General features: G+C 37.0%; 1 protein-coding gene across 1 annotated transcript in view; it reads right to left on the reverse strand.

The window, feature by feature from the left end:
* Nucleotides 1-12,496: 12,496 nt before the first annotated feature.
* ASZ1 (ankyrin repeat, SAM and basic leucine zipper domain containing 1) overlaps nucleotides 12,497-13,647 on the reverse strand; it is a 56,959-nt gene continuing 55,808 nt past the window's right edge. The window contains exon 13 of the mRNA XM_042970530.1: nucleotides 12,497-12,940. Coding sequence (XP_042826464.1) covers nucleotides 12,788-12,940 — 153 coding nt within the window. The 3' untranslated portion in view covers nucleotides 12,497-12,787. The remainder of the gene's footprint in view (nucleotides 12,941-13,647) is intronic.

The raw sequence follows: 13,647 nt of genomic DNA on the forward strand, positions 1-13,647 counted from the left end.
CTTCTTTGACCTATCATTTGTTCAGTAGGATGGTGTTTTACATCCACATATTTGTGGATTTTCTAGTTTTCCTATAGTAATTGATTTCTACTTAAAAAAATTTTTTTTTGCATCTATTTATTTTTGAGAGACACACACAGAGAGACAGCATGAGCAGGGGAGGGGCAGAGAGAGAGAGGGAGACACAGAACTTGAAGCAGGCTCCAGGTTCTGAGCTGTCATCACAGAGATTGATGCGGGGCTCGAACTCACAGACCGTGAGATCATGACCTGAGCCGAAGTCGGACGCTCAACCGACTGAACCACCCAGGTGCCCCTGATTTCTACTTTTATAACATTAGTGGTTTGAAAAACTTCTTGATATGATTTCTTCTTAAACTTATAAAGACTTGTTTTGTGGCCTAACATATGATCTGGAGAATTTTCACTGTGCATTGAAGAAGGATGTATATTCTGCTGCATTTGAGTAGAACATTCTGTAAATATTTTTTAAGTCCATCACTAGTAGTTAAAGAAGTACAAGATAGAACAGAAACAACTTTATTGAATCCATCAGTAGGAAAAAGTGTCAGTCAGTTAATATTAAGTATTGGTATGGCTTTGGGGTAGGTAATGGATGCTCATACACTGCTGAAAGTTCTGTAAATTAATATAGGCTCCTTGAAGAACAGTATAGGAGTGATACAGTAAGGCTCTCACCTGGAAACACATGGTGGGATAATTCAAGGAGGTTTGATTTATAGAGACTATTTTTGAAGGTGTAGGCAGAGGAACTGTTACCATCCTCCAACTGTAAGGCACGGGTATGAAAGTGAAGGTTCTTGGAACCCAGAAGGAATGAATCTTGTAGCGGTGCAGTGCCCTTCAGTTGAAGGACACAGAGAGCAATGTTGCAGGGAGGAGAGCCATATGAATACATTCGTGAACCTTGTTCTACCTCAGGTATTCTGCTGGAGTTCCCCATCGGATAAACCCAATCAAGAAATAATTTAAAGGTCCTTTGATGTGGTTCATAGATTCAGCTTCCTAGGGTGGTCGAAGGTGAGAGAGGATCTGGAGGGGAAGGCAGAAATACCTGGCAACATCAATAGTTAATGATATTGAATACTTGTACCCTACAGCTATCTATTCCACTGCTAAATATAGCTAAAGAAACTTTGTCACATGTACATAAGGATACATGCACGAGTATGTACAGTATACTGTTGAGAAAAATAAAAAATAACTCAAAATTTTATCAGTGGAGGAACAGGTTGATAAAATGTGGGATGGACATATGATTATATATTATACAGCAGTTTAAAGGGATTAATTACATCTTCACTTTTTAACATGGATATATTGGAAAATAGTTTTGAGGGAAGAACCAAATTATAGAATGAGGAAACATAAGTATAACCCTGTATTAGTTGGGAATATTTTTGGCATCATTAGCACAAAACTCGACCACAGTGGTTTCATCACTGTGAGAAAATTAATGTGAGAAAAATAATCCCACATTGAAGAGTTAGACTATCCAGAGCTGGTGCAGCTGCTCCAGGATATGTACAAGGAGGGTTCTTTCACTGTTCTTAGTGTATGGACCCATCTTATGGCTTTTAGGTAATTTGTAGCAGCCACATATCTGTGTTAAAAATTACATCACTTCAGATTATTTAACAATTCAGTTAACTCAGATTTTCCAATGTCTTTAGTATTAGTTTGCAAGTAGACATGAAATGAATAAGTATTTTTCAAGTCAGGTGAATTTAATGAATAAAAACCCAAGAAAGTGTGTATCTTTCAGGTGGATAAACTCTGGCACCCCTCGTGGTGTGTAAAATGTTTCAGGGAGATGAGGTCCTCTCTGACTTGAGAAGGTCAAAGTGTATTACGTAGGTATCAAGACAGTAGTCTGACCACGACTGAGTCACGTACCTCTTTATACCACCCAGTCTTCATCTATGGAACAATAAGAATGCAAACTCCAATTCTCTCTAGTATCACAAAAGGGTTTAATAAGCTTGGCTTTATAGACAAGTGGTTTCTACTTCTGACTTGTGGCTGATTGCACCCCTCTGTATTTGAGCCTGGTGCCATCTGTTAAAGAGGGAAAGGGGAAACAGGGAGTCTTATCAGGTAACTTATTATCTGCAAGACCTAGTAACTGTTGTCTTGTGGATTGTGAATACATCTTTGTCAGGTTAGACAATTTAAGCATTTTTAGTTATGTATCACTACATGATAGAAAATATTTCTCTCAAACAAAAATATAGTCCTGGCAATTAGAAACAAAAAATGTAGCCCCGGCAATATAGTCCTGACATTTTTTTTCTCGTGTAGAGTATCATTTTTGTATATGTAAGGCACTGCAATACATGCTTTAGATGAATAACCACAATTTATATCGGCTACCATTTTTTTAATGCATGTCACATACCAGATGTTGTAGAAAACCCTTTATATGCCTTAGTTCACTAAACCTTATCGGTTTAATTAAGTAGGTTTATTAAGAATACATTTTGTTAAATTAGCTAAATGACTGGCATATAGTAATTGCCCAATTAAAGATAATTTTTTAGTATTATTATCATTGTCATTCTCATATTGTAGACGAAGGAGCAGAGACTTGCAGGGCTTAGCTAGCCTTGTAAGAGCCACATAACTAGTAAGTGGAAGAGGTGAAACTGGAATTCAGGTCTTCCTGGCCACAAATCTGCATTAATTAGAATATTCAACAACCCCTTCTATGTCACTGCACTTAACACTCTTAACAACACCCCTAGCTCAGGATAATTTTTACTCTCCAAATTAGGAAACTAAGTTTCAGAGAAAAGAATTATTATTCATAATCATGTATTTCATGACTTCTGCAAGGCTCTGCTGGTGACAGCTGGGTTCCTTGGGAGGCAGATACTGCGGTGGAGATTAGTATACTGGACATTTCTTAGGGAGTGCTCCGTTTCTTAGGGAGCGCTCCGGACAGCAATACCTGTGCAAGGTAAGGGGGAAAGCAGGAGTGGGCAGAGGAAGAGATGGGCTGTGATACAGTCTTGGTGAAGGCCTCAGCCAGGCCCCTTTGGAGCTCTGAAGCAGAATGGTCTTCAGGGTTATTTTGAGTTGAGACAAGATTCCTTTAAACCCATAGGTTGATGAGCCATTCCTGGGAACAGTGTGGGAAAGCTACTATCACTCTGGGGAAGGCAGCTTGCTTTAGTAGAGAAAACTCTCTCAAAGAGGTCAGTCTCCTTCCTGCACTCACAGAAGCTGGGGTAATAAGTCCTTTATTTCTAAAGGGAGGTCTAGGAGCCCCATCACAGAATACAGTTCAGGAAACGAAACCTTATGAAGAATAAAACCTGCAGTTTTTCTTTCATTCTAGAATGCTATTCCTATTTTATCTAGAAACTGACTTAGGGACTTTGCATAATAACTTTAATCTTTCATTTCCCTTATTGAAGTCCCCCATTTAAGCTGGCCACGGCTAACCGTAAGTGTTATTATAATACTGCCACTGATATGACAATTGTTTTATTACCCCTAACTGGATACTCACAGTATTACTACTGAAGATTCTAGGTGTCTCATTTTAATACCTTACATTGAGGGGCAAGGAAAACTGGGGGCGGGGGGGGGGGCATCTGCAACTCCCAAAATTGTTTAACACTAATGAGCCTTGGATCCATGATGAGTAGAGATTTACTTTAAATTTGGTCTAAGTCTCTCCTAAAAGATTTCACACATTGGGAATTTTGCCCATTTTCCTTTGTAACTGTGTTCTGTGGGAGGGCATCAGTTGACATTGAGCCTTACCCCCACAAGGAAAGATAAGTCAGTCTATCACCACACTCTCAATTGTGGAGATTTAAACAAACAAACAAGCCACTAAACCACACCCTTTCCTATGAAGCAGTCTTACAAAATTATTTTTTTTTCCAACTGTTTACATCCTTAAAATAACAGTAATCCAATTGTCTCTTAAAAAATTTTTTTTTAATGTTTATTTTTGAGAGACAAAGAGACAGAGCATGTGCAGGGGAGGGGCAGACAGAGAGGGAGACACAGAATCCTAAGCAGTCTCCAGACTCCGAGCTGTCAGCACAGAGCCCAACATGGGACTTGAACCCATGAACCGTAAGATCATGACCTGAGCTGAAATCAAGAGATGCTTAACCAACTGAGCCACCCAGGCCCCCTCCTCCATTGTCTCTTTTAGTAATAGTTTAAGTATTTAGATTTTTGATCATTTTATATATATAAAATATATAATGAATGGGTATAATGTCTTCAACATACAAAGCACTCAGTAACCATCTAATGAGTTGAAGTGTCATTAGTAGTTTTGCCAAAATTATAAAATAATTGGCAGCAACCAAATATTAAGATAAATTCTCACACATTAGATCTCTGAATGTGAGATCAAAAACAAAACCACTCATGAGGGATTCAATTTGTTTAGTAAACACTGATTCTCGTAAAGCCCCTAAGGTTTTGTTCTATTTTAAGAATTCCCAATTGGATCTATTTTTGAATATGGCATTATTCTGAGTCTTAGAAAAATCTATTTTATAGACGAGGAAACCAAGACCCAGAGAATGTACACACTAATGACATGGCTGGAACCTGGCCTACCTTATCCTCTATCTCAGGGTCATCGTGGAGGTGGGGGCCAGGTTAGGGGGTGAAAGGTGAAAGCATGTAACAGTAGACACGATTTCAAAAGGAAAAAAAATAAAGGAGATTAGAGTATTTGAAAGATTCCAGGAGGAAAGAAAATTCAGGGAAACAATTGTGAAAGATCAGTTGAAAAGAAAAAGAGGATAATACTATCTTCTGGAGAGAAATCCAGAGATGGTGCTACTCCTGAAAATGTCCTTATTTTATTTACTCTCTCTCAAAAATTGTTATGCAGTATTAAAAATTTGTGCATTTTGTTCAGAATATTGATAGTCTGCACTTATTAGGTACAGAAATATAATAGAGCACTGCTCCAATGGTTTAGAATTAGTTTCTCTAATAACTAACAAATGTGTCACATAAGTCCAGTATAACATTTTTATTGGCACTTGAAATAAATGTATTACTCACTAGTGGATGTGCCAGAAAGAAAATCCCCACCCTATTTCCACCCCCACAGAGCTACAAATGATTATTTATTAAGCAGTGACAGAGTGACTTGGAGGGCAAAACAGAAGTCATCATGGTTATCTATGTTCTTAAAGATTAGTGTTCACATCGTGTTAGCATTAAAAAAAAAAAAAGTTGGCATTATAAAATCATCACATAAAAGAAACAAAAACTCAGTTTTGCTTCTGGTGCTTGAAACTGTAGCTGGCTTAATTTCTGAGTTATACCCTTTGAGACTTTTAAATATTGTTTTCCATATTCACTCAATACAATTAATTTAAATTAGGCATTAGCTGAAATACCTACCACAGGAAAAGCTTTCAAAATTGAGAGTGCAAGCTTGATTTACCCATCATTTATCTAGCCCTAATATATCATGGTCAAACCTTGGTGAGTCTTTCCCTTTTGTCTCCAATAGACTTGAGGTGCTCTCAGATTTTTCAGCATCCTATGATATTAACGTAGAACTAGGTAAAGCTTACATGAAAAGTACTTAGCTAATGTTTCTGGCCTAAAAAAGTCCTGTACACCCTTCTGGGCCAAGCACTATACTAAGCACATAGCAGATACCCTAGAAATATTGGTTCAGGAGTGTCACTGCCAGGATGGCAGCGTGAGGAGCAAGCAGTGCTGTATTACTCCCCAGAGAAACCAGCAAAGCTAGAGAAAGCTATAAAAACACAACCTTTATTTAAAGTCCCTGGAAAGAGTCCTAAGGGCTCAGAACCAATGAAGAAACATTTACTCAAGGAAATCTACAAAAACTCAGTAAGAACATTAAATCATGACCCATTCTCTCCCTTTCCACCTGCCCCTTGCAGCCCCCAGTCAGCTCAGCTGGGCAGAAGTCACCCTCAGGGAAAATGTGGCCAAGAGGATGAACTACTTCTCCCCTCAGCTACCAGATAAAAGTTACTATATCTCATCCAAAAGACAAGCCACCAGCACTTCTTATGCCCTCCAACTCTGCTGTGATAGAGACAAAGGTGTTCTCCTTCCTATGAGCCCCACAGGATAATGACCGTATCCTGGAAACTGCAAGCCAGAATACTTGGGCCCTGATCTCCTTCATGCCAGCTCACTTATAGGGCAGAGTTGTGAGAATCAAACCCAAAAGTCCAGACGCTACTGCCCTACCTAGCAGAGTAGTGGCTCAGAGATGTTGCCAAGAGGTAGCATCAGTCCATAAGAAAGGAGAGCTTGAAACTTATCCCCAAAGGAACTGCCTTTATTTGAAAGAGAATGTGGAGAAAATCAAGCCCAAGGTCACTCTCAAGGACAACAGCTCTTTTTAAGTAGGAGCAACAAGCTAAACTGTAGGCAAGCTAGTTCACCAGATAGAACCCGGGAGAGACAGCTAAAAAGGGCCCTCCCCTAGTCAGAATAAACCTCAAAATCTGACTTCAAAAACTGCCCCTGTCCAGGGGTGCCAGTGGCTCAGTTGGTTAAGTGTCCACTTAGGCTCAGGTCATGATCTCACAGTTCATGAGTTGGAGCCCTGCCTTGGGCTCTGTGCTGACACCTCAGAGCCTGGAGCCTGCTTCAGATTCTTTGTCTCCTTCTCTCTCTGCTCCTCCCCTGCTCACATGCTGTCTCTCACTCAAAAATAAATAAACATTAAAAAAACAAAAACAAAAAAACCCAAAAACTGCCCCTGTCCAAATTTAATTCTATCAGATTGCTGGGCAATTCATGCCTTGGGGCATGCCATAAACACTAGAGCAATCAAACAGTAATTAGTGGATTAGTAACCAGTGGGCTCGTTGTAATACCAAATGTGGCAGATAGCTTATCAGAATAATCAGGAAAAGAGACCATTAAAAAGGTCCCTGATAAAACCACTGTCATCTCTGGATGACTGTACACATTCCCACGACTATATACTCTCTGAAGAGCAACATCAGGAGTTTCACACTTTGTGGAAACAAACTTCACTACACTAGTTCAGCCAGGTCACTAAACAAATCAACAAGGAAACAGTAACAAAAATTCCTGGAGGTGGGGGGGTGGGGGAAAGAGAGAGGAATCACTTTTCCAGAACTACTATATTATCTAAAATATTCAGTTTTTAACAAAAAATTGTAAGACCTCCAAAGAAACAGGAAAGTGTGACCCATACACAAGAAAAAGAGCAGGCAATAGAAACTGTGAGAGGGACTAGATGTCATATTTGGTAAAGTCTTTAAAGAAGCCATTACAAATATGTTCAAAGAACTAAAGAAGACCAGGCTTAAAGAAGCAAAGGAAGGCCTGAACAAAATGTCTCATCATAGAGAAGATCAATAAAGAGAAATCAAATTCTGAAGTTGAAAATTTGAAAAGTAACTGAAATTCATTATAGTGGCTCAGTAGTGAATTTGAATTGGCAGAAGAATCCTTAAAGATACATGGACAGACGTTGAGAGGAAAAAATGGAATGAACAAAAGTGAACAGAAAAATGTGGGACACTTTTGGGTCCACCAATACAATGGAAATACCATTATATTTCAGAAACTGAAACATTGTATACCAGAAACTGAGGACAAAGAGAAAGGAATAGAAAAGGGCTTCCAAGAAATAATGGCTGAAAACTTCCCACATTTGATGAAAAACATTAATCTATACATCCACGAAGCCTACTATGTTCCAAGTAGGAAAGATAAAGAGATCCACACCCATAAGAATGCTGAAAGCCAAACACAAGAGATGAAGTCTTCTTTTTTTAAAATATAATTTTATTTAGGGGCATCTGGGTGGCTCAGTCGGTCAAGCTTACGACTTCAGCTCAGGCCATGTTCTCAGTTTGTGGGTTGGAGCTCTGTCGGGCTCTGTGCTTATGGCTGAGTCTGGAGCCTGCTTTGGATTCTGTCTCCCTCTCTCTCTGACCCTCCCCTGCTTGTGCTCTGTCTCTCTCTCCCTCTTTCTCTCAAAAATAAACATTAAAAACATTTTTAATAAAAAAATTAAATTAAAAAAATTAATAAAAAATAAAAAAAAATTAATGTTTACTTATTTGTGAGACAGAATGTGAGCAGGGGTGGGGCATAGAGAGAGGGACACACAGAATCTAAAACAGGCTCCAGGCTCTGAGCTGTCAGCACAGAGCCTGATGTGGGGCTCAAACCCATGAAGCCATGAGATCATGACCTAAGTTGAAGTCGGACGCTTGACCAACTGAGTCATCCAGGTGCTCCTTTATTTTATTTTAAAGAGAGGAAGTCTTGAAAGGAGCAGTAGGACTTGTCACTTACAAGAAACCCCAATAAGGAAACAGCCAACTTCTCATAGAAAACATGGAGACTAGCAAGTAGTGGGACAGCATATTCAGAGTACTGAAACAAAACAAAACAAACGAAACTCTATCAACCTAGAATCTCATATCTAGCAAAACTTTATTTCAAAAATGAAAGCAAAACAAAGACATGTCCAGATAAACAAAAGTTTAAGAGGATTAACTGCTAGCAGGCCAGCTTTATAAAGAAATATTGAATAAAATTCTTCAGATTAGAAGCAAGCACACACACATGGAAATCTAAATCCATATACACAAAAAACAAAAATCAGGGGTAAAAGTAATTATGTAATTAAAAAAGACAATATAAATGTATCTTTCTTCTCCTTATGGTTTACAAAGAACCTATGTAAAGGAATATGTATATAATTGTATTGTTGGGCTTATCACTGATAGAATGCATCATATTTGAAAACAATAGCACAAAGGAGGTGAGTGGGAGCAGAGCTGTACTGGAGTAAGAAGTAATAATAGACAGTAACTTGAACCCACAGGAATAAATGAAGAAAACTAGAAATAATAAAAATGTAAATATAGCATACTTTATAAGTATAAACTTCATCATTTTTCTTTCTTCAATAGACATACAATTATACAAAATAATTATAACACTATACTGCTGGATTTGTAACATATAGATGTAATATGCATAATATTAATAGTATAAAAAATGGAAGACAATAGAATAAAGCTATATAGGAATTAACATTTCCATATCTCACTGGAATTTAGTTAGTTATAAGTCTGGAGAGATTCTTATAGCTTAAATACATATATGGTAAGCCCTAGATCAACCACTAAGAAAATAACTCAAAAATGTGAAAAAAATCAATAAAGAGGTTTTTCTATATCAATCATATGGAAAACAAAAGTAAAATGGTTATTTCTGCCCAATACGTCAATAATATACCAATAGTAACAGTGAATATGAATGGATTAAACAATCCAGTCAAAAGGCAGAGGCTGTCAGACTGGATAAAAATTAAAAGCGCGCACACACGCACACACACACACACACACACACACACACACACCAAAATTCCTAGTTGTAACTCTGTGACCTTTGGCTAGGTTGGCAAAATATAGGTTGGGGGGCTAAATCTGGGCAACTACCTGTTTTTGTAAATAAAATTTTGTACCACACTCACATCTATTCATTTATGTACAGTCTACAGGTGCTTTTGTACTACAATAGCTATATTAAGAAGTTGTGATATAGACCACATGGGCTACAAAGACTAAAATATTTACTATCTAGCCCTTTACAAGAAAGTCTAGGAAATCCAGTGTGGAGGTTCTTATTTAACTGATTCTATTCCCCAGGGCAGTAAGAAGTAAGTCCACCATTTAAGAATGAGATGAGGAGGAGGTCTTAGAAATTTGAGGACAGAGAACCAGAAAATAGTTATTCAGTGAAAAAGTAAGTGTACAAGGGAAATGGAATAGAGCTACCAGATGGCACTAAGCATTCCACTTAAGGAGAGTGGCAAGTACGCATTTTTGAAAGATACCTGCATCCCAAGAGGTGCTTAAGAGGCATTATTTGTGTTCCAAAGTCAGTTCCAAAGGTGTAGGAACATTTTCTGATTCCAACTAATTAAAAATTAAGTATCAGTTAATAAAAAAATAAAGTTTTATTACTTTTATTTGCATAGAATTAAAACTTGGTTTACATTTATATCTGTGGTTTTAGAGGGGTCTCTGTGGAACTTGTTTCAAGAAGAGAAGAAAAATGATTTGTGCTATCTTGTAAAAGAATGAATATTTCAAAAGGTTTACCCTTGTGGTAAAGGACTGTAATCAAGTCAAACAGAGTAGGAAGAGACTTACACTCTAGATAAAATTACCTATTCTAAACAATGAGGAAAATCTTATGTATTCTATTGATACTTTATGCATGAACAATTTAATCACAAAAAGGTCCTATTTATTTTTAGCCTGCAATCTGAAAATTATACTGTATTTGTCAAGGAAGTAAAAATATACTTAGAATATGCAGATACAATGGACTTTACAGTATTTCTTTCCCCTGAATAGTTAATCATAAAGTACATTACAGCAGATCACTATTTTAAGGAATTTGCTAATAATTTTGGAAATAAAATATTTTATCAATTTGAATTTTCATAGTTTATCCTAATATTTGACATACATATAGTTTGGTTTGATTAGAAGAAAAAAAAATAGTGACCTATTCGGCCAAAAGAAGAGATATGATCATCTTTAAAGATGAACTGAGGTGAAAGACTATTGTTAAATAATCAGATAGTCATTTCTTTTTAAAGGAAACTAACATGTATTAAACACCTTCTATTTGCCTAAGAAATGTGCTAGGGGTAAACCACAATTTCTTTATCCATTCATCAGTTGATGGACATTAGGCTCTTTCCATAATTTGGCTATTATTGAAAGTGCTGCTATAAACATTGGGGTACAAGTGCCCCTATGCATCAGCACTCCTGTATCCCTTGGGTAAATTCCTAGCAGTGCTATTGCTGGGTCATTGGGCAGATCTATTTTTAATTTTTTGAGGAACCTCCACACTGTTTTCCAGAGAAATTGTGGTTTATATACATAATGGAATACTACTTGGCAATGAGAAAGAATGAAATATGGCCTTTTGTAGCAACGTGGATGGAACTGGAGAGTGTTATGCTAAGAAAAATAAGTCCTACAGAGAAAGACAGATACCATATGTTTTCACTCTTATGTGGATCCTGAGAAACTTAACAGAAGACCGTGAGGGAGGGGAAGAAAAAAAAAAAAGAGAGGGAGACAGCCAAACCATCAGAGACTCTTAAAAACTGAGAATAAACTGAGGGTTGGTGGGGGGGGGGGGGGGTTGGGAGGGAAGGGAGGGTGGGTGATGGGCACTGAGGAAGGCACCTGTTGGGATAAGCACTGGGTGTTGTATGGAAACCAATTTGACAATAAATTTCATATTAAAAAAAAAAGAAACGTGCTAGGAGTGAAACATGATCTGTGTTAGAAGAAGGACCTCTTCTCCTACCCCAATTCTGGTCTTGAACCCACTTAAATTGAGGGATATCATAAAAAAAAAATGTCTTGCTATGGCACTTTGGTAAAAATGTCAGATACCAGTTCCTTCCAGTGATATATGGTTGAGTGTATTCTCAGAAAAGGAATTATTCGAGTCTTGCTGCTCTGGTATAACAAAGAGCAGAAATTACCACTAATTATATTCTTCTTTTCTACAATTTTTTTGTAGATCCACTGCATCTGTTGTTGTAGATCCACTAAGTCAAGCAATATTTAACTGCCACGTTCCCTGTGAAATCAGGCCTGCCCTTTTTTACCTTCACTTTTAAAATCTGAGTATCATCATTTGGTTTGGGAAAAAACCCCACATAATCATGTATTACTTTTTAGATTGATAGCCATCACATGCCACATGCCACTCACTGTCATAACATCTTCAAGAATGTTACACATAGTACCTGTTACAGTTCCCATAGGTACAGTACATAAAAAATTTTAATGTACTGTGTACTTTCTACATTATTGTCTAAAATTTTTTATTTTTTCAATTAATTTTTTTTAGAGAGAGAGTGCACGAGCAGGGGAGAGGGCCAGAGGGAGAGGGAGAAAGAATCTTATGCGGGGCTCAGTCTGAGGACCCTGGGATCATGATCTGAGCTGAAATCAAGAGTCGTACTCTCAACCTACTGAGCCACACAGGCACCCCTAAATTTTTTTAAATTTACATTTTAGATATTTTCCCTAGGTTTTTAATCCATGATTCAAAAATTGTTCATTTTATCTTTATTCTTTGCATGCTCTGAAATAGTTTCAAAGTCATTAATTTCCTAATGTTACAGAACTAAAAAATTAAGAAATTCCTTATTACATAATAATGGAAGGGAAAAATAAGGACTAAAAGAAAGGGACTTATTTATGAACATTTTACACATTCTGTAAGATTCACTGTGGCAGTGGAACACACTTTTCTTTTTTTGTTTTAGTTTTTTCATCATGGTAAGTGTACTCTTTAATCCGCATCCCCTATTTTGCCCATCCCCCACCCACCTCCCCTCTGGTAACAACCATCAATTTTGTTCTCTGTAGTTAAGAGAGTCAGGAACACACTGTTTTTTAAGTGTCAAATAATATTAGATAAAACTTTTATTTTGAATGTGATTTAGAATCATAGTGCTAAACTTATGAATCACATAATTTACTGCTTGACCAAAATTAACATAAAAATACAACAAATTACATTTTTAACTCAAACTGACAAACCACTTTCTAAGGAAACTTTCTGTTCTATGCTATTATAATTTCTCCTATGGAGTATCAGCAAAGAATGTAGTTATGCTGTGCCACAAATAGTTAAAAGCAACATTTGTAGGTAATTTGAATAAGATATTACTCAAAACACAGTATTAGGGTTATTTTCTCTGGAAAGTCAGCTTGCAAATGAAAAGAAGAAACCCAAATCCGCACACTGTAACAGCCGTCCTCTTCAAAATTCTACTGTTCCATGTAGATACTTCTTCCATTAATGGTATATGAGTTGGATCATTTTCTCGGTCATTTTGCAACTAATATTTAGTATGAGAAAATGAAAAGAGTTAATGTAAAGTACACTGAAAATAAAAGTATCTTTGATTTTTAAAAATATCCACGTTAATTCAGCTGATGTAGAAGCAGCCAAAGCAAGATTCTCATGCAAGATTTAAAGTGAACACTTAAATGTCTCAAAAAACAGTCGCTTTTCCCCAGGATCCCATTATAGTAAATTATTAGTTTCACATTAAGAATAAATACTTTCATAGATTATTACATTTCAAAATCATGTTTTTGTATCAGGAGCTAAAGTTCCTTGAACGTTAAAGTCTTTATTTCTACCTACAAGCAATGACAGTTGTTATTTTTCCCTTCAACATTAAATATCAAATGATTTCTTGAAAAAAGTGAGCCATTCTTATACCTACAAAACATTAAATTTAACAAAAACTCAAAGGTTTGATGCAACTGCCAGAAGTTTAATCATTTATTTAAATATAATTGCAGGAACAAATACTAACAAAAACCTAAGTGGATCTTTTAGCGCTTCTCAGCAATTAAAGTACAGGCTCAGTAAGTTTATAAATACTTATACACTGAACTCTGTTGCTACAGAAGGCCCCCCAACTTGTGTGTGTACATTGTGTGTATGAGAGAGAGAGAGAGAGAGAGAGAGAGAGAGAAGATAGTTGATGGGGGAGGGGCAGAAGAGGGAGAATGAGTAAAAGCCAAAAGATCCTCA

Source organism: Panthera tigris, chromosome A2 (genome assembly GCF_018350195.1).
Source record: "Panthera tigris isolate Pti1 chromosome A2, P.tigris_Pti1_mat1.1, whole genome shotgun sequence".
In the NCBI taxonomy this organism is placed as follows: Eukaryota; Metazoa; Chordata; class Mammalia; order Carnivora; family Felidae; genus Panthera; species Panthera tigris.